Source organism: Calypte anna, chromosome 7, assembly GCF_003957555.1.
Source record: "Calypte anna isolate BGI_N300 chromosome 7, bCalAnn1_v1.p, whole genome shotgun sequence".
NCBI classification, from domain to species: domain Eukaryota; kingdom Metazoa; phylum Chordata; class Aves; order Apodiformes; family Trochilidae; genus Calypte; species Calypte anna.
The window spans coordinates 32780525-32799667 of NC_044253.1; the positions used below are offsets into that span (position 1 = coordinate 32780525).

At 39.8% G+C, this 19143-nt stretch overlaps 1 protein-coding gene across 7 annotated transcripts in view; it reads left to right on the forward strand.

Annotated features, from left to right (window-relative positions):
- MYO1B (myosin IB) overlaps positions 1 to 19143 on the forward strand; it is a 119034-nt gene that overhangs the window by 54980 nt on the left and 44911 nt on the right. For all 7 annotated transcript variants that reach the window (XM_030454309.1, XM_030454310.1, XM_030454307.1 and 4 more), the window contains exons 4-7: positions 4670 to 4764; positions 7733 to 7837; positions 11964 to 12010; positions 13673 to 13736. In XM_030454309.1, the coding sequence (XP_030310169.1) occupies positions 4670 to 4764; positions 7733 to 7837; positions 11964 to 12010; positions 13673 to 13736 (311 nt within the window). The remainder of the gene's footprint in view (positions 1 to 4669; positions 4765 to 7732; positions 7838 to 11963; positions 12011 to 13672; positions 13737 to 19143) is intronic.

The following is a 19143-nucleotide window of genomic DNA, read 5'->3' on the forward strand; positions in this document are numbered from 1 at the left end:
TTAAGTCCTAGCTAAAAGAGAACTCCAGTAAATATTTCTGTGTTTGTTGTGGTAGGAAGATGTCGTCTTCTTTCATTAAAACCTAAAAATCAAAGGAGAGTTTATTATAAGGTATGGTAAATGACACTGCTGACACACTCACCAGCTAATTCAAAACACATGGTTTCTAACTGCTTTTTAAGCTACAAACCATTCTAAAATTTTACTTAAGCTCTGTAATTGTGAGGTGGCTCAAAAAGGGGTATGTGGTTTAAACCTATAGTTGCAAATGTTGGCTTTGCAGAGCTGTGTTCCTTCATGTTTCCAAAAGAAAAAGAACAGAAGGTTTCTTTGGGGTCCACAGATCATTAAACTGTGTTAAACTAGAAGGATCCTCAATGAAGTTATTTTCTAAGTTTGTTACAAAAGTGGAGTAGCAGGAAATTATATTTGCAGGGGGGAAAAAAGTAGAGTATGAACCATAGGACTGAGAGTTTGGGAGGGGTTTATTGCAAAAATAAACCACAGTAACAGATAGGAAAGACTGAGAGGTTTACTGGTGTGCCATGAAAATTGACATGACAGATGAATAGATCTGTCTTGTCTTTGAGATGAGGATCTTTGTTCAGTCTTTGAGCTAAAAGTGTCTAATGCTGTTTATGCAGTGCCAGAAAGACAAAGAAATCTCAGTTATTTAAATGCAGTCTTGATTGTGCCTCATCCCATTAACTTGAAATGCCAGAGGTAAAGCTGAGAACACTTCTACAGGGAAATTTTAAAAGTACATACAGAAAACTCCTTTTGAGATGAGTCTATTTTGTCTTCTGTCTGTAGCAGATAATAACTTGACTTTGCTGGATTATGGAGAAGACTGAAAGAAAAGATAGAGTATGCCAAGTGTCTCTGGCTGGAATGGATAAAACCAGAAATCTCATTCTCTTGTCCAGCTTCAGAGGTCTCATTGCAGAGTTAGATTCTCAAGTTCTCTGCTGAAGGAGGAGAAAAAGCGTGATCTGGTGTTTGTAACTCTTGATAGCAAGCACTGAAATACAGTTTGGCAGAGGCTGTTGGGAAACAAACTCAAGTTTAGTGTCTGAGGAAAGCTGAATGGTTACTAAGCTGATTAACTCCTAACTCAGTCTGTCACCAGAGAGAATACTTTCTCTGTGCTGGATGCTGACTTCATTTCCCGGGGTGAAAACCCTGCCAAGAAAGTTGTTTCAGCAGTGAAGTACTAGCTGAAGATTGAGATTGTTGGGAGGGCAGCAAAGACAGATTGAGCCATCCAGTCTGGGAGGTTCAAAGCATCTGAGTTGGACCTTCCTGCTGAAAGCCACTTTCCTGAAGGAAACCCATATAAACCACAGCGTTAGAACCAGAGAGTTATGTTTAGGATTTTCTCATATGGCTTATGAGTGCAGTTTTATTTCTTCCCTCTTCATCCTGCTTCTTTCTTTTTTCCTTTTAATATTATTTATCCTTTGTTTTGTTTTGTTTTCTTCTTTGCAAAAAGGAATGTAACGTGCTGAAATAAGCTTCTCTGAGTGCCACACATTGCACTCTTCAATTTACAAGTCTATCTGCAGCAGTGTTCAACAAATATTATTCATTTCCTAAATATGTCCTGTAAGAGAGTCTGGTAAAGTGTTATTGCTACTGTAGTTTGGATCTCAGACAGGAAAGTGGATGCCAGAAATTGTGTCATGGTCTCTCAGCAGCAGCAGCAGCAGCTTTTTTTTTTTTTTTTTTTCCCTTAGTTCTCCAGCATGTTGGCCACATCACAAGTTGATTTTGTTGTAATGCTTAAAACATTAGAGCCTGCTGCTGTCTCGTAAACACATTTTCACCTCCAGTTGAACTACTGAGTTCCAACACTTCCATCCCTGTGGCACTATGAACTTTTGGGACATCACTCTTAATTTGGGTTCAATGGGATATCATAGAATCATAGAATGGGCTGGGTTGGAAGGGACCTCAGAGATCATCAAGTCCAACCCTTGATCCACTCCCGCTGCAGTTCCCAGCCCATGGCACTCAGTGCCACATCCAGTCTCTTTTGAAATATCTCCAGACACGGAGAATCCACTACTTCCCTGGGCAGCCCATTCCAATGTCTGATCACCCTCTCCAGAAAGAAATTCTTTCTAATCTCCAACCTAAACCTCCCCTGGCACAACTTGAGACTGTGCCCTCTTGTCTTGCTGAGAGTTGCCTGGGAAAAGAGCCCAACCCCCCCTGGCTCCAACCTCCTTTCAGGGAGTTGTAGCGAGTGATGAGGTCTCCCCTGAGCCTCCTCTTCTCCAGCCTCAACACCCCCAGCTCCCTCAGCCCTTCCTCACAGGAATTCTGCTGGATCCCTTCACAGCCTCCTTGCTCTTCTCTGGACCTGCTCCAGCACCTCAATCTCCTTCCTGAGCTGAGGGGCCCAGAACTGGACACAGGACTCAAGCTGTGGCCTCCCCAGGGCTGAGCACAGGGGCAGAATCCCTTCCCTGGACCTGCTGGCCACACTGTTCCTGAGCCGGCCCAGGATGCCATTGGCCTTGTTGGCCACCTGGGCACACTGCTGGCTCCTGTTCAGCTTCCTGTCAATCCAGACTCCCAGGTCCCTTTCTGCCACTCTGTGCCCAGCCTGGAGCTCCCCATGGGGTTGCCAAAAGGAGGCAGTAACCTTTCTTTGGGGATGGCCCAGCCATCTGTGCTGAGACAAGAGCTGTAATTTAGTGCCTTGGACTAAAAAAGCAGCAAGGGAAGCAAAGCTCTGGGTTGGTCACATTAACCAGGCAGCTGGGGGACAGGAGGGGACAGGAGGGACACAGAGACACCAGTGTCATCACCAGTGACAGGGAAGACATCAATGGCACAAGCATCCTTGGCAGCAACCTGTGAAAGAGAGGAAGGTCTGATTATTTAGCAGCCAACGTGCTGTAAGGTATTTAATTTACCTGGTTTTTGGTGTGCTGAGCTCTTGCATTCTGACAGTACAACCAGACATGCAAACAGCACCAAAACCCAACTAGGAGATGAGCCAAATGTTGATGAGGAACTATCAGTGGTGTTTCCCATGATGATTAAATTAGGGGAAATACTACATGCTCTCCATAAACGTTTTGGGGGAGAATAGACTGAGCTGTGGGATGGTGGTAGCAGTAAGTATGAACTAATTTGAGTGTATATAGGTTTAATAGTTTAATCTTTCATCTTGCAGAAATAGGAGCCTCTGGAAAGAGCTCTGTGTGGCTCTAAGTATTTTTTGTGTGTTGTCCATGGTGCCCTTAAATAGTTCCATGACAAAGAACTTGCTAATCTGTACATGAGCTGTGGCTCACAGCAGTATAACCCTTACCTTATTAAAAACTAATTTCTACTTACAAGTTGAATGCAAAGTTCCTGAACTGTCATAGAATAAAAAAATCCCATTTCTGGAAGGTGCATTGTACCTGCAACAATTATGCATTTTATGTTGAGTTTGTTTCTATTTTTATACATGGTTTGTTTGCTCTAAGTAAAAAAAAAATATCTACTTCTAAGTACATGCAAACACTAAGTATTTTACTTTATTTACTAAATATTTTAGGTTCAGTAACCTTGGTCTGACAGCTCTTGGTCTGTTGAATAGGATGTTTATTTCATGTAAAAATATGCCAAGTTTGGCTGTCAGATTTTTTTTTTCTTTACGTTTTGTGATGCAACTCTACTTTTTAATTTGGATTTTGCTCTTATTTCCTTTTTCAGATACTACTTAAGTTTTTCCAAGGAGTTCTAATGCTGTTTCCAGGGTCCTTTATTCCACAAACTAAAAAAAGTAGTTGAAACAAAAATCAATATTACTCTTCCTCTGTTTCAAAATTACCACTAAAGAAAACTAAATGGAAGTGGCACTTCTGCATTTCTCCAAAATATATATGTGGCTGCATGGCAACCAAGCACAACTGCCTTCAAACTTCAGAAGTTTGACAGTCTTGGTGGTCTGAGCTCCATGGAAAGACATTTTTGATGCAGAAAGCTGTTGATTCTTCCTATATTCTTTAATTTTGTTACATCACATCAGCCTTACTGGGAAATATTTATACAAAAGTCTAGCAATATCCTAGATACTTAAGAAGCTTAATATTTTATAAGGTTCTGAGATTTCCTCGTACTTTTCAGACTGGAAATTGCAGCTTATGATATTGTTAGTGCTCAGGATTCTCCTGTTTCCTTTTTCATAAATCTTTTCACACAGATCAAGCTCTGTTCGTGCACTTGACTTTTTGTTTAATGAAAAAGGAGACTTTTTTTTCAATGAAAAACACTACCTAAATTTCCATGAAATTTTGTGATTTTTTTTTGAGCTTGTTATCCGTAGAAAAACTTAAAAATTATGCTTGCCTGTTCCTGGAGCAAGTCTAAATAAACCACTGAAAAAAAAAACCAAAACCATCCATTTTGCTTTTGTGGGTCTCTTGTGTTCTGAAAAAGTGACTGCTTCACCATTTGCAGAACATAAGCACATGAATTTCTTTTTGTTTGCTTTTTTCTGCTTTGTTTGGTGTTGGGTTTTTTGAGGGTTTTTTTTGTGTTTTGGGGGTTTGTGTTTTGTTTTTTGTTTTAATAATTACTAATGAGTTTGTTCTTCCTGCCTGGATTGAAGGACAGATTATAGTTGGTGTTTTCTCTGGTTCTCATTAAACTCTTTCTCACTTTGCAGCTTTGCTCTGTCAGATGAAGCATACAGATCTTTAAGGGACCAGGACAAAGACCAGTGCATCCTCATTACAGGAGAGAGTGGAGCTGGAAAAACAGGTAATCACCAGTTTTTTATCTCATTGAAAAAAAACACCAGTGTTATCCAGAGTCTTGCAAAATGATGCTCAAGTCTGTAAGGGCAGGGAGTTATTGGTTTATTTTTCTGCGTGGTGATTGCAAGAAGTGAATGTTTATTGTTGTATGTGGAAGCTTATATAAACCAGGTTGGTTTTTTTTTTTTTTTTTACTGTTATCACCATGAGGCAGTCCTGTGTTAAGACAGGAACCTCATTAGTATGCAAAATCATACTAAAATAGTGTTGATTTGTGATGAGGTATTGCAAAACTCTAGGGCTCTCCCTGGGGGAAACATGAAGCTTGGCCTCCCAAACTGGAAAAAAATCTTATGATGCTTTTGCTTGTGATTAGAAGATACACTCAAACTGGATTATGCCTTTTGTCCAAGGAAAATAAATAATAGTAAGGAGCTGATGGCTTTGGAAATTTCATCAGCCCCTTGCCTGCTGTGCTCAGCTGCAGTTCTAAGATTGGCTCCTGCGTCAGAACTTGGTGTTTCTCAGGCAAAGCTGAAATTGCCTAGAAAATGACTGCTAATTTTTGAACTGAAATGGTCAAAAATGAGGGCTGTAAAACTGCAGGAGATTTTTGGTAGGCCTTAAAAAAGAAAAGCCAGTTATTTTCTGAAATAACAACTTGAAACGGAGGTAGCTTGCAAAAGAGACAGTGGGGAGGAATCCATACATTCCATCCTGTTCCCATGTCATTTAAGAGATTCTTCCTCAAATCAGAGAAAACGTGGAGCTTTTTGTGCTTATCCTGAGCAAATCCTAACAAGAAGTTATTGTTCAAGCCTTTTGTGAAAATTTACATTGTAGCCTTCAGCTTTGTCTTCTTTGATTAGTAGCATCCAATTGAGAAGTCCTGAAATCTTATAATAAAATCCTTTTTTTTTCAGTTGAATAGCACAAAAACATGGGTGTGTTGAGTAAAAGTCTACATTAAAATAATGAAGATCTTATTAATATAACTGTTAGAGATTCTGTGGAGGAGTAGAAGCTTTCAAAGAAATTCTGTGCTTGTATTTGATGTCTTGATTTCCTTAGGAACAACGAATTATCAAGCACATCATAAATCACCTTTTATTCATTTATTTAATCAGTCGAGAAGTGTAGCAGTGGTTGAGTTTCTGAACTCCTCTATTTGTAGAGAATATTCTGGTAGATTCAGATTTGTATAGAGATTTTGGCTGTTCTTATAGCCATATGGTACACAGTGGCAATTACTCCTTTATAAAGGTAAAAGCATAGAGTTATAAAGGGTTTGAAATTCAAGTCAAAAATCAGCTCTGAATTTGGGATGATCTCTAACATATGATGAGACAACTGCTGCTGAAATGGGGCTGCTAGCTGAAAATTCAGGTTTCCACTAAATAAATAAAAAAGGAGGGGTAGGGGGGAAAGAAAATTTCTGGTGTTGGAGGAACAAACTTATTATTACAGAAGCTGTGTGACTCGGGTCGAGATTTTTGGAGCCAGAACATTTGATGTGTTTGGTCTAGAAGAATTGCATCAGAACTGTCACCAGTTGGGTTTTTTATTCACTTCCAATTTTGTTCTTGTTTCACTGCAAGTTTATATTGCTAATTGATAGTAACAATGTAGAAGAAGACATGGTGAGTTATTAAGGTGATGATTTCTCCATTTCTGGTGTCTTTATTGGACCAAACAGAGTCCCTAATAAAAAAACCAAAAATATTTCTTTCATTTATGGCTATCTTGAAGCCATTGTGTTTTGATGCATATTATTTTATACCTTGGATGCTGCTTCAGTTCTTTCTTCTATCAGTGACTTGAGTAACTCTACTTAAAGATGCTGACAGTTTTAGGAACTATTTAAATCAAATAATTTGATAATTCCAGGCTCTGAAGGGAATAAATTCTTAAGAATCAGAGTTGTGATTACAGAAGATGGGAGGCCTTATGGACACTCCTGTGGCTCTCGCTCCTTGCTTGCTGCCTGTATTTGCAGGTTTGCTCAGCTTTCTTTACAATATGAGATGGTAAATTAGTATTAGCAAGCACATTTGATTAAATAGGAAAGAATAAAAATCCAAGGGATAACTTCTTGTTTTTCAGAGATCTCTTACAAATTAAAGGGTTTCATTTCAGGAAGGAACTGATAAACAAGTGGCTGGTTTCTTACTGACCACTGTGTTGGGTTGATAGGGTTTCCAGCTGTAGTAATGATGTTGTATATCAGCTGAAATTGCCTCACATTTCACTATTTTGATAAGGAGATTACTCTTTCAGCAGCTCTTTTTCCTTACCAGAAAAACATAAGGGTTGGATGGATTATTTATTTTTTTTCTGTCTGAATATGGGTGATTGACATCCATACCAGCCTGTCTCTGAGAGTCCAAAAATTGTTGCAGACTTTGTATACTTTCAAATGAGTTTCCCTGTTTAGATGAATGCTTCACTCTCTTCATTCTGCTTTGAAACAGACTGTCCAATATTTTGTGGTGTTGCAGTTATTCATTTACCTGTAGTGTGCTATAGAGCTGTAATTACAGGTGTGTAGTGTTGTAAGTTTACACCTGTGTTATTCTGTAGCTGCTGATATCAAACTCATGGAATTTTACACCTTGAAACTGATGGGGCCAATTTTTTTCAGGCTTGATTAAAACATTTCCAACCTGCCAGCTAGGGAAAATGTTCTTTCTCTCCTGAATAATTCTAGGTGAGGCTAAATGAAGAAGTAGCAGGTGATGTGCCATATCCTCTTGGTGGCTTCTGTATCTTGGGAGGGCTCTGGGTGTTGGGTCTCAGCTCCATGTGTTCCTTCTTCATTTCCAGGTGGTACAACAATGCAGGAGAATACTGACACCAAATGTGCCTGCAGATCCTGTCTGCATGATGAAAATGGGTTGGGCATCAAACCTGCAAATAATTTTTATAATTTTTGCCTATACTCAGCATTGTTTCCTTTTGCTCTCCCCCCACAGAGGCAAGCAAGCTGGTCATGTCTTATGTGGCTGCTGTGTGTGGAAAAGGGGCAGAAGTTAACCAAGTAAAAGAACAGCTTTTGCAGTCAAATCCAGTTCTAGAAGGTAAGAAGTTCATGGAGGATGTGTTGAGTGTGTTACCTGTGTGTCAGCTGGTTTGCAAAACTGCGTCTTGTGTTTTCATACTTGGTGTCCAGAACCACAGGAGATGGTTTCTGTGAAGGTGCCTACATGACTTTATTCAGTTATGGAAAGGTTTTCTTGAGAACCCAGGGAACTCCAGCTTGACCTTGGTACCAGGGAAGGTTGTGGAGCAGATGACTTGAGTGCCACAGTGCAACACTTAGGGGACAACCTGCTGATCAGGCCCAGTCAGAATGGGTTTGTGATGGGCAGGTCCTGCTGGAGGAACCCGATCCCCTCCTGTGACAAGCTGACTGTTTAGGGGATGAGGGAAGAGCTGTGGACGTTGCCTACCTGGACTTCAGGAAAGCCTTTGGCACAGTTTCTCACAGCATTCTCCTGGAGAAACTGGCTGCTTGTGGCTTGGGTAGGGTCTATTTTGGGGCAAAAAAATGGATGGTTGGGTCCAAAGAGTTGTGGTGCATGGGGTTAAATCCAGTTGGTAGGGTGTCACAAGGGGTGTTCCCCAGGAGTCAAGACTGCTTAATATTTTCTGCTTAATATTTTTATCAATGTTCTGGACCAGGGGATAGAATGCACCCTTGCTAAGTTTGCAGATGACACCAATTTGGGTGGCACTTGCTGGCCAGAGGGTAAAAACATTCTCCAGAGGGACCTGGGCAGCCTGGATCAATGGGCCAAGGCCAGTTGATCAACAAAGCCAAACCTTGGGTCCTGCACTTGAGTCCCAACATTCCCAGGCACCTCTACAGCCTGGAAAGCTGCCCAGAGGAAAAGGACCTGGAAATGCTGATCATCAGCCAGCTGAACATGAGCCAGCAGTGTGCCCAGGTGTTCAAGAAGGCCAACACCACCCTGGCCTCGATCAGCCATATTGTGGCCAGGAGGCCCAAGGCAGTGGTTGTTCCCCTGGCACTAGTGAGGCTGCACTTGGAATATTATGTTCAATTTTGGGCTCTTGACTACAAGAAGGACATTGAGGGGTTGGAGTGTGTCCAGAGAAGCTGGTGAAGGATCTGGAACATAAGTGTGGTGAGGAGCAGCTGAGGGAGCCTGGGGGTGAAAGAAAAGGGGGCTTAGAGGACACCCTACAACTACCTGAGGAGAGGTTGGAGCCAGGCAGGGGTCAGATTCTTCTCTCAAGAGAGAAGTGATGGAACAAGAGGAAACAGCCTCAAGTTGTGCCAGGGAGGTGTAAGTTGGATCCAGGGAGGTTTAAGTTGGATATTGGGAACATTTTTTTTTTTTTTTAACTTGAGATTGTTGTCAGGCCCTGGCCCAGGCTTCCCAGGGAAGTGGTGGAGTCCTCATCTGTGGAGGGATTTAAAAGCTGTGTAGATGTGGTGCTGAGGGACATGGGTTTAGACTTGGCAGCTGGACTTGATGATCATCAAGGTCTTTTTTTCAACTGAAAGGATTCTATGAGAAGAAAACTGTTTCCCTTGTGCAGCAAGAGCTTGAGAAGTTAGGTCAGATTTCCCAGCCTCCTCCTGCTGCTCTCTGAGGGTGTACCCTTTCCTAACCCTGCCTTGATGCTGCTTGGCTGGATCAAAACACTTCAGTCCCTCTGATTCATTTCCTTCCAAATTATATTATTATAGTCCCTAGTAAACAAACAAGCTCTGTAAAGCATTATTTTTCTTTTAGAAAAAAAAAAAAAACAAGTGAAGAAATGAATCTTGGAATAAACTAAGCCAATCCATATGCATGCCTGTTCTTCCCTGAGACTTTATTGTTCCCTGGGTCTGGTGACTTTGTTGCCCTGTCTTCCTGACAACTGCCTTTCCTGCTCTGCCATCAAAGCTGTTTGACTTTTAAATTAGTCATTTTAATTTAAAGTTGTTGGCTGCCAGACACAGGATCTTCATTTTTCCTGGAGATAGGATATGGTATCCCCAGAGCTTGAAGCTTGGTCCCATTGTCTACTAATTGCTTTCAGAAGTGCTTTGGTTAACTCTGACTTGGTTTTAGGTCTATTGTGCTGATTCCTGGCTCTGTCTTTCCTGCATTTCTCCAAGCTGGTGTGATGTGCGGACAGGCTCTGATGACTGCTGTACAATCAGCTTGCATTATGGCCAGATCATATGCAGTGCTTGTAGGGCTGTTGAGCATCAACACTTTATTTATTGCAGGGCTACCTGCAAGGATTTGGAGTCTGCAGTGCTTACCCATTATAGTTGTGAGAATAGGGGAGGGAAAAATCAAAAAAAAAAAAAAGGGAATGTAAAGTCAGCTGAGAGCAGTGGTGAACTGAACAGGTAAAATGTGGTCCTCCCCTGTACACCAGTCAGAAATTGTTAGCAAAGACCAGTGAAGAAAGGATGAAGTGTTAAAATGTAAGTAAAATAAAATTTTTGGATGAGTCTTTGATGATCAGATATGTTCCACTTCAAGCTGAATGCAATCATCCACAGTGTTGATTTCTAGAAAAGAGCTGTGTGGCTTTCTCACTCTCCTGGAAGGCAGATTTTCAGATTTAGAAGTAGAATGGGAAGGACTATAGAGGTTTTTCTTGTCAAAGGTGGGTTTCTCCTAAGGGAGAGGAATAGAGTAGTCTTACAGAACACTGTCTTCTCATTTCAAGGTATTATTTGCTCTTCTTGGTGTACTGGTAAGTGCCTATTTAGCTTTTTTGGAAGGTAAAGGCACCTTCCCACTCAGCCACAAGACTGCTCAGCAAGCGTGGCTGCTTATGTATATTTTTCACAGGAATTAAGTATTTGTGGTTAGATTTGTTTTCCTTTGGTTATGTAGTTCTGCTGCAGTCGAGTTGCAGTGCAAGAAAATGACATAAATGTTACATGTGCATAATTGATCCTAGGGGAACTTTTTAACTACAGTTGCTACTGTAGATTTAACTTTTAGAAACAATGAACTTAAGGGAAAACTGGGAAATATGTCTCCTGCTTTATAATGGGACTCTTGTGCTTGGTTCTGTGCAGTTATAAATGACTCCACTGTTTAGCACTCCATTTAAGAAAATGCAGCTCAAAGATGTGGTTGTTGAAAAGATGATTTATTGCAGGGCATAAAGATTTTTAAAACAATTCTTTCACTTATCCTTGGCCTTCAGGAGCAACAAACTTTTCCTTTTGGCTTCAGTTCTTTGGTCAAGAATAAGTCTACTCATGCGAGTTTGTTGAAGCCTAAAAGCATGGCTTTATTTCTGTCCAAAAAAATATTGACTTGATCTTTGAAAATATAGATGTGTATATAAATAAATGCTGGCATAAATAAAGTCTCCTGTTGGAGCAGGACTGCTGTATTTAGTCATGTGGGGGACAGTCCTGTTAGAATCAGTCTGCTTTGGCAATGTGTGATGTGTAGAGCTTGGTTTGTCCTCCCACCTGAACCCTTATCTTGCCAATGTTCTAAGCTGCCCACCTGACTCTAGCCCTGGGAAGTCCTTTCTTGGGGAGTTTTCATTGCTATAAAACCTGAGTTAAAGAAATTAAAACCAAACTATTAAAAAAAGGTGGTTTGAGCCGAGCTGAAGAGTGTGTGAAACTTGCATTTTCCATCAGCCTTACTGCAGCTGATTCATGTTCAGCTTGAGGTAGGGTGAATGTACTGGAATAGTGTAAAAAAAAAAAAATCAGTTTTAATCAAAAACAATATTTAAATGTCATTCTGTAGTTTCTTCAGTTCTGGCTGCCATCTTTTACCACTTTCAGTTCTGGGATCTAAGATTAAATTCTTTCTCTGAAGTAAAGAGAAATAAGTATTTCCTATATTGAAAGTTATTTGGATAATAACATTTTAAGTTAGATAATTCAGACCCCAAGGATATGTACTTAATATATGTCTTGAGACCATTTACTGTATGTCTGTCACTTTATTTTAAGCAAGGGATGTGTTGAGGCAAAACTTCTTTGGGTTTCCTTAGGTGTGTTCTCATTTGTGACCATGGATGCCACACTCTGTCTGTCCCCAATGTTTGGGGATAAACTCACCAGGATATTGTTCCTTAGAAGTCTATAATTCCTTTAATATTTAAACAGTCAGAGATGTTTTAACATTTCAATTTTTTTTTAAATTTTTTTTTCTGATAGAATTGTTTGTCATATTTGTTTTTCTCTTTCTCCAGCTTTTGGAAATGCCAAAACTGTGAGGAATGACAACTCCTCTAGATTTGTAAGTATTTTCTTCAAGGCTGGATTGGAATTCCTTTTAGGGGAGTGTGTTCTCCTTCCCCAGTGCTTTACAAGTGCATTAGTAGCAGTCACCCTCCTTTTTAAAAGATGTTTCACCTCCTTGTCAGTAATCTGGTTGGGTTCTGATATAGACATGGAGTGCTATTGAGAATGTAGAGGTTTAAAAAAAAAAAAATTAGTCTGTGACTGAATGAAAACCTAATTACAGTGCAGCTGAGTTCTTTAATTTTTTTGGCACTTGCCAAATGTTGCTTTAATGTCAGTGACCATGTGCCTGGCAACTGATCTGCTTAGCATTCAATCTTTCTGCATCATCTCATTATTTTCCATCCATATTTATACCTTTTTTTTTTTTTAAATTACAGTTGCTACTTCAGATTCTCATTTACTTTCTGTGGTGTTGCAAACTGTGTCTACAACTTCAGTTATAATAAAACGTTTGCAATATTACTTTTTTTGCTCCTATTCTTTAGAATCAACTAGTTGAATTCAGGCTTTTTTAGCACATAACTGAAGGTGAAATTGTTGTCAGGTGGAGCTGACAACTGGCTGAAAAAAACCATTGATGACAGAGTTGGGAGATGCAAAAGTGAGAGTACTCATCATAGTTTCTCCTGCTCAAATAAATGCAGCTTTGTAATTTGCTCACTTTGCCATCTGCAAACTGAATTTTTTCCAGGACAAAGTGCAACCAACTTCAATTTTGCCTTTTAAGTCCTTGCTTATAAACACAAAGCTAAAAATAGTTTTGGAAGCATCCAGCTGGCCCAGTCCTTGGGAAATTAAAATTTCATTATCTGATTTAATTCTTTATCTCAGAAAATTTGAATCAGCTCAGAATTCACTTCAAACAAGAAAGTACAAGTATTGTCCTGTCCAGCCTGACTCAGCTGCCAGCAAGGAGAAGAACAGAGTTTAAACAGAGTCAAGCCAATCTTGACAAAATACCCAGTAAAACTGGAAAAAAGCTTTTGAGGGAGCCAGCGTAAAGTGCTTGGGGTTTATATTCTGTAATTAAAACTAAAAGAGAAGGGAGAAAAAGAATTCATCCTGGAAAGGAAGTATAAACACAGGGCTTTTCTTTTCAGTGGGATGGTTTGGTGCTCTGTAAGCAAGCACTAGAGGATGGTGAGATCATTCCTCTGCATGGTTTGTGGAATTTGTTTGAAATATTACCAGCAGTTTCTATCATTCTAAAGTTTCTATCAGTCCTTGCCAATGTGTGCAGCATTTTATTTTTTTATTTTTGCCTTTTTAACACAGCCATGGGGCTGTTTGGAGCACAGCTGCTACTGCATTAAACACTTGTCATACAAATTAAAATGCTGTAAAAACCAGAGAGATCTCTTCCATCAAAATCTGTACAATGTGCTTTTTCTCCATATAACCTTAGAAACTCAGCAAATGACTGGGTTGCATTACAACCCTGATTAAAGCTATTTGCATGGAAATCTCTGGCTGATGATAACACAATTTTCCTGGAACCTTTGAATCATTTCTGGTTTTCAAAATCTGAGTGCAGGAGAAGTTACCAGATTGCTCTTTCAGCCTGTAAAAACGACCAGCTAACTTCTTTAAAAATGTCTTGGCCAGTTTCTTCTTAAATAGAACTTACAGTCTTAAAATATGTTGATTTTTGCAGGGAAAATACATGGATATTGAGTTTGATTTCAAGGGTGACCCACTTGGTGGTGTTATAAGCAACTGTGAGTATTACTCTTGGTATCAGCATCTTAACAGCTTAAAATGTTTTGCTCAAAAAGGAAGGTGGTTTAATTATTGCAAAGATCAACTGCATTTGTCTAAATTAATCTCTCCATTAGGTTATAAATTCTGTTTTTTTAGTTTTGTTGGTTCAGTACTGAGAAGAATGCCTTAGAGTAAGTAAAAGCAGACTTGAAGAAGCAAGCATGAGGTATGAATGTACTTTCAAAAAGTAATGAATAAGGTGCGCAGGTCCATAGATAAAGTATATTTGAGGCTGTTTTACTGCTGGCATCCCTGGGGTCAGTTGTGGCACTTGGTTTGATAGGTTGTGTATTTATGACAGGTAATTCCTGAGGTAGATGCTTGTCTGTAATTCTTAAGAATGACACCAAATATGTTGGATATCACCACGAGGTGGGTTTGCTTCTTTGAAATCAAAGCTTTCTGTGCCAATTTTAACACACCTCACAGTTTAGGGAAAGGCTCATCATGAAGGAGGACCAACAGCTGTTGAGTTTAGGGAGAGAAAGGTGGCTTCAGGTTTTGCTGCTTGATGTGAGGATGCTGATGTGAAACAATTCAGAAGTTTTAATCAGCTTTCTGCCAGGAAGGAGACTGGGGACTGAATACCAGCCCAGGATACTCTGACCTGCTTTTCTTTTCAGAGTTTAAAGGCAGTTTTTAAAAGAAATTGCTCTTCTGGGCTATATAAAGCTGTGTTTGTTTGGTTTGCTTATTTTTAAAAAGGGAATGGAGGAGGGTAGTGAGTGACTGGCCGAGGTGTCACTGCCCTTGCCTTGACCTCCCTTCCCACTCAGCCAAATCCAGTCCTGTTTCTAGGCACTGACTTTTGAATCCATTGCCATTGTACTGGTTGTGAAATCATGAGAATCTGTCCAGGGTCAGCTGAACTCTCAATATATAACACAAGCCTTTTGAAACACTGAAGAATTTTACTCTTAAGTACAGGTTTTGTTTTTATTTTTTACAGGTCAAACATTTTTTTCTGGCCCAGGACAGCTTTTGGACCTGTGCCTGAGAAAGAGCATCATTTTGGTGACAGAGTACATCTTGAGGCTTCAAGCATTCACTATTTAAGTGTTTGCTGCTATCTGTTAACTTTGACATTTGGCAGTCAACTAAACCAGAGGCCAAAGATACTCAGTGTATTCATCAATAATTAAATGTGGGCAAAAAGGTCCTAGCAGGCTAGCTGTGTTTGTTTCCTTTTATTTCACATTCAGAACAGACACATAAAAATGAACTCTTCACTGCAGAGTGGAGTTCAGCAGTTTGTCTTTGATAGTTCTCTGCTGAATCATTTAATTAAAATATTGTGTCATATGAGAAGGCACTTGAAATAGTTCCTCTTTAGTTTATCTGCCCTATAAATCTTTGCCTGTTGTAATCATAGCATTAAATGTAATTAAGTGATGTGATGATGTGTAATCAAGGGCAGACATATTTTTAGATCTTCCTAAAAGATGCCTATCTTTAGACATTCTCCCTGTCTCCTCACATTTAGCAGAGATCTAATAGCAAGACAATGAATATAAATTTAAAAAATAAAGGCTTTATGTGCAAGCCCTGTTGTGGAAAAGGTGTTACTTGTTGAACTATGAAACACCCCATACTGACAGGGTATTTCACAGACAAATACTGAGGTCCTGTAGCTGCCTGTTAACATCTCATCTCTGATTTAATGCTCACAAAAATGTGGTAGTCCATCCATCTCTCTTTGAAAAACAGGTTTGAGTTTGGTGCAGTTTCTGCCTTACATTTTCCCATATGCTTGCAGAATTGCATTTGTTTGGATGAGAAATGATAACTCACAGCAGAACCAATCTATCGTGGGGATATCAAGGGCTGAAATCCTTCCAGACCACTTAGAATTTACTGTGGTTTTAGTCAAATTTAGGTTCTGTTGTCTGTCTTCATCAAGTAGTGCTCAAATTCCCTGTCCTTAAAAGGGAAAGGTTTATTTGTTCCTAAATATTCCTGGCTTTCTGACCACCTCTCTTGGTCACCTCCCAGCATAATGTGAAGATGATATAAATTAAGTGTTAATAATTGTATCTGATGAGCTTGCTTTCCAAACACTAATAGAGTTCAGTGGCTTTTTTGGATCAGTCTGTGTCACCAAGCTGTGTTTCCTAATGTCGGTGGCTGGAAGCAGACACGGGGAGCATCTCATTTCTTTTGATGACAAGAAGGGTAATGAAAAATAAGCTCCTAATGTTATCAGAGTGGTAAAGATAAACAGAGAGCCATCAGACTCTTTGAAATAGTCTGGTTTGTCCTGCTCTGAGATGCTGGGGAGATCTGTAAAAGGCTGGTTAGTCTGACCCAGCCTTCCTGGAGTTGCTGATGTTGTCACCTTCCCTTGGGCCATTCTCCTGGTACCCTTCAATGAGCTCTTAATGACAAGGGTTCCCTAGAAGTGAACCTTGCAGGGAGAGGAGCCCAGAGGGTGAAATCATCATGACAATGAATTCTGCATCTCTGTCCTGTCTGGGAGAGGTGAATGGAAATATTCAAGGGCTGACAGATCCGTGACGTTAACAAAATAAAATGGAAGGGTAAATCTTTTGGGTAAAAACGTGAATAACCAAATGGAAGGGATTGTAATGGGAGAGGTTTGTAACATCTCTGACTTATGTGTTGCCCAACAGAAGATAATTTCATGTTTCAACAGTGCAAAATACCTGGAGACTCATTCCATATCCACGGCGTGGCTGCTCAGAGCTGCTGAGTGCCTGGGTGTGAAGCATCTGGCCCATTGCTGTGTCATGCTGCATGGTCATAAAAAGAAACTGAGAGTGGCAAAAAATGATGAGATGGGTGTGATTTATGCAGTCTTTGAATGTGTTACTTCAGTCAGGGATTTTTTTCCCCTTAGACTACAAAAGAAAAATTACTTCAGGCAGCATGGGTTGAAGCTGAGTAAAGTAAGTAAGCCTGAGTTGGTTTAAGTCCTCCCTTTCTGTTAGTTTTCTGTGAAGGTCCCAGCTTGTTTTCCTGCTGGGTGGGAGATGCTGGAAACAGTGTGGGGTGAGGCACCCAGCCCTAGAGCTGGCTAACAACCACCCCAGCCATTCACCTCCTGACCTGCATGGCCTTGGGAAGTCCAAATGCCTCAGGTGAGCTACCCCTAAATAAACCCATCTGCAATGGTCACCTCTGAGTGTGGGCATCCCAGTGCTGTTTTGTCATCATTGCTCACCTCTGACTGTAGATAACTCACTGTTGTTTTGTCATCAACACCAGTCCCTGCTTCAAGCTGTCCTTCAAAAGGCAAAAGTGGGATTAGGCCAAGGTGTATTTGGTCTTCCTGGCCTCTCACAGAGAGGTTTGGGTTGCTGCTGTTTCACTGAACACTTCTCAGCACTTAGGTGCTCAGAGGTCTTTTTTGGTTTTGTTTTTCCAGAGCACTGGTGAGGGAGGGCAGGTGGGTTGTTAGGTAATCAACTTGTTTGCTTCACCTGGGTGTGATATTGTGGAAATCAATTACACCAACCAATACTATTCTTACTTTTCCATTTATCATAACTAACTCCCAGTGTAGGAACAGGAGAAACGTAAAAATCCTACTACTCTTCTTCTGTAAATACAAATTAACACCTATTTTATGGAAAAATGGGGATGTGTGTTTTCAGAGTGATGGATGCTAATTGCAGTAGCTTGTACAGCTCCCAAATCAGACTTTCTGTCCCCAGATGCTGTGCCTGTTTTGCACTCCAGGTGATGTTCATGTATGCACTTGGTTTGTTAGTTTTCTGCCTGGTTTTGTGTACACTAAATTTGATGGCTGAAGTAGTTTAGCACAATGCAGCCCAAAGTGTTTCACACCTGGAGCTGTTTAGACCTTTTTAAAGGATCTTTTTAGGGACTTTTTTTAGGGATCTTACCATTTCTTTCCCAGAGTCTTACATTTTTGTGTTCCACCTGGGATTTCCTTCTGAAAAGATGTCAAGTTTCCTGGGTTGAGGTGATCTTTCTAATTTTCAGTGCTTTAATGATTAACCAGAACACAACAGTGGTGCAGGTGAAGTGCAGTGTATCTACTGCCTGCTTCTCAAAAGCCACTTTTAATCAGCACTGTATTTAAAGCCCAAACAACATGTGATGATGAAGAAAGGGCCCTGTTTGACTGTTTTTTTTTTTAGCAATGACAACAAGAAAGAAACCTATGATGCAACAGATTTTAAAGTTATCACTGCCACTTTGTTAACTTAACAGCTTGGTCTTTTTTACAGCCTGTTTGTCCATTTTCAAAGGCCAAAGTAGTTATGCACATCTAGAGAAATTAACAAATCAGTGCTGATTTTAGTTTATGTGATTGCTCTTAGCCATCTCCTTTGCTCAGGGAAATATTACCCAAGTTTTACAGTTGGACAATATGTCAAAAAATACTCATTCTTGTCGATTTTTATTTTGGCTTTAATCTTATTTCAACAGCTCCCTTGGTGCTTCAGTCAGGCTGCCTCTGTTTAGGCAATTGTCTTGCCTAAATGAGAAAGTGTTTTTTTTTTAAAAAAACAACAAACATTTTTCTTAGCTTCCTTTTAAACATCATTTACCACCTAAGGACTCAGGATTTAACACCCTAAATATTGTGCAATCATCATATTTTTCACTGCACGTGCTGCCCAGATAGTAATATTTTTTTTATATACAATTATGGATCATTTAGTTCAAGAGAACGTTTTTATACATTTGGTGGGGAAATGGGAGAAAGTTCCTGAGAAACCACTTCTGTATTTTCTTTTTTATTGGTGACTGATGAAAAGTCAAGGTAGGAAAACAGCAAACCTAATTTAACATGGTGTGGGTAGAGATGAACTTCTGGGACTAGAAAATGTGCTGTATCTTGGGTTGAATAGCTAAAAAGCTCTTTGGGCACAGACAGCTGAACAGACTGACTGAAATAAACCTTTCCTGGATTATTGAGAATCCTCCCAAGGTAGTGTCCATTTTTTATTTGTATAGTTTACTTCTTCCTTTCTTGGATGTTGATTCAGTTTCCAGTATATTTAGAGAAATACAAATATCCCACATTTTTCTCTATCAGCCCAGTTCATGGGTCAAGTAACCAAAAAGAAATAATGTAAATTTGTACATTAGAGCTTGCAGAAGTATTCAGCATCAATTTTTAATTTTATTTTTTTCCTCTTGAGTTCACTTGAATGGTCTGGCAGGATACTTACTCAGCCCTCTTCCATTTAAACAAGTGTTACCTAAGAATCACAAGTAACCTTCAGAACCTGAGGGATGTAGTTGGATTCTGAGTCATCTGAATCAATAGATTTCAAAAAAATATGATTTAAGAAATGTTTCAGGGTGGACTTTTCCAAAGCAATTGAATTTTGACATTTACTGTGATACACACAATGTGTTAGAAGTTTC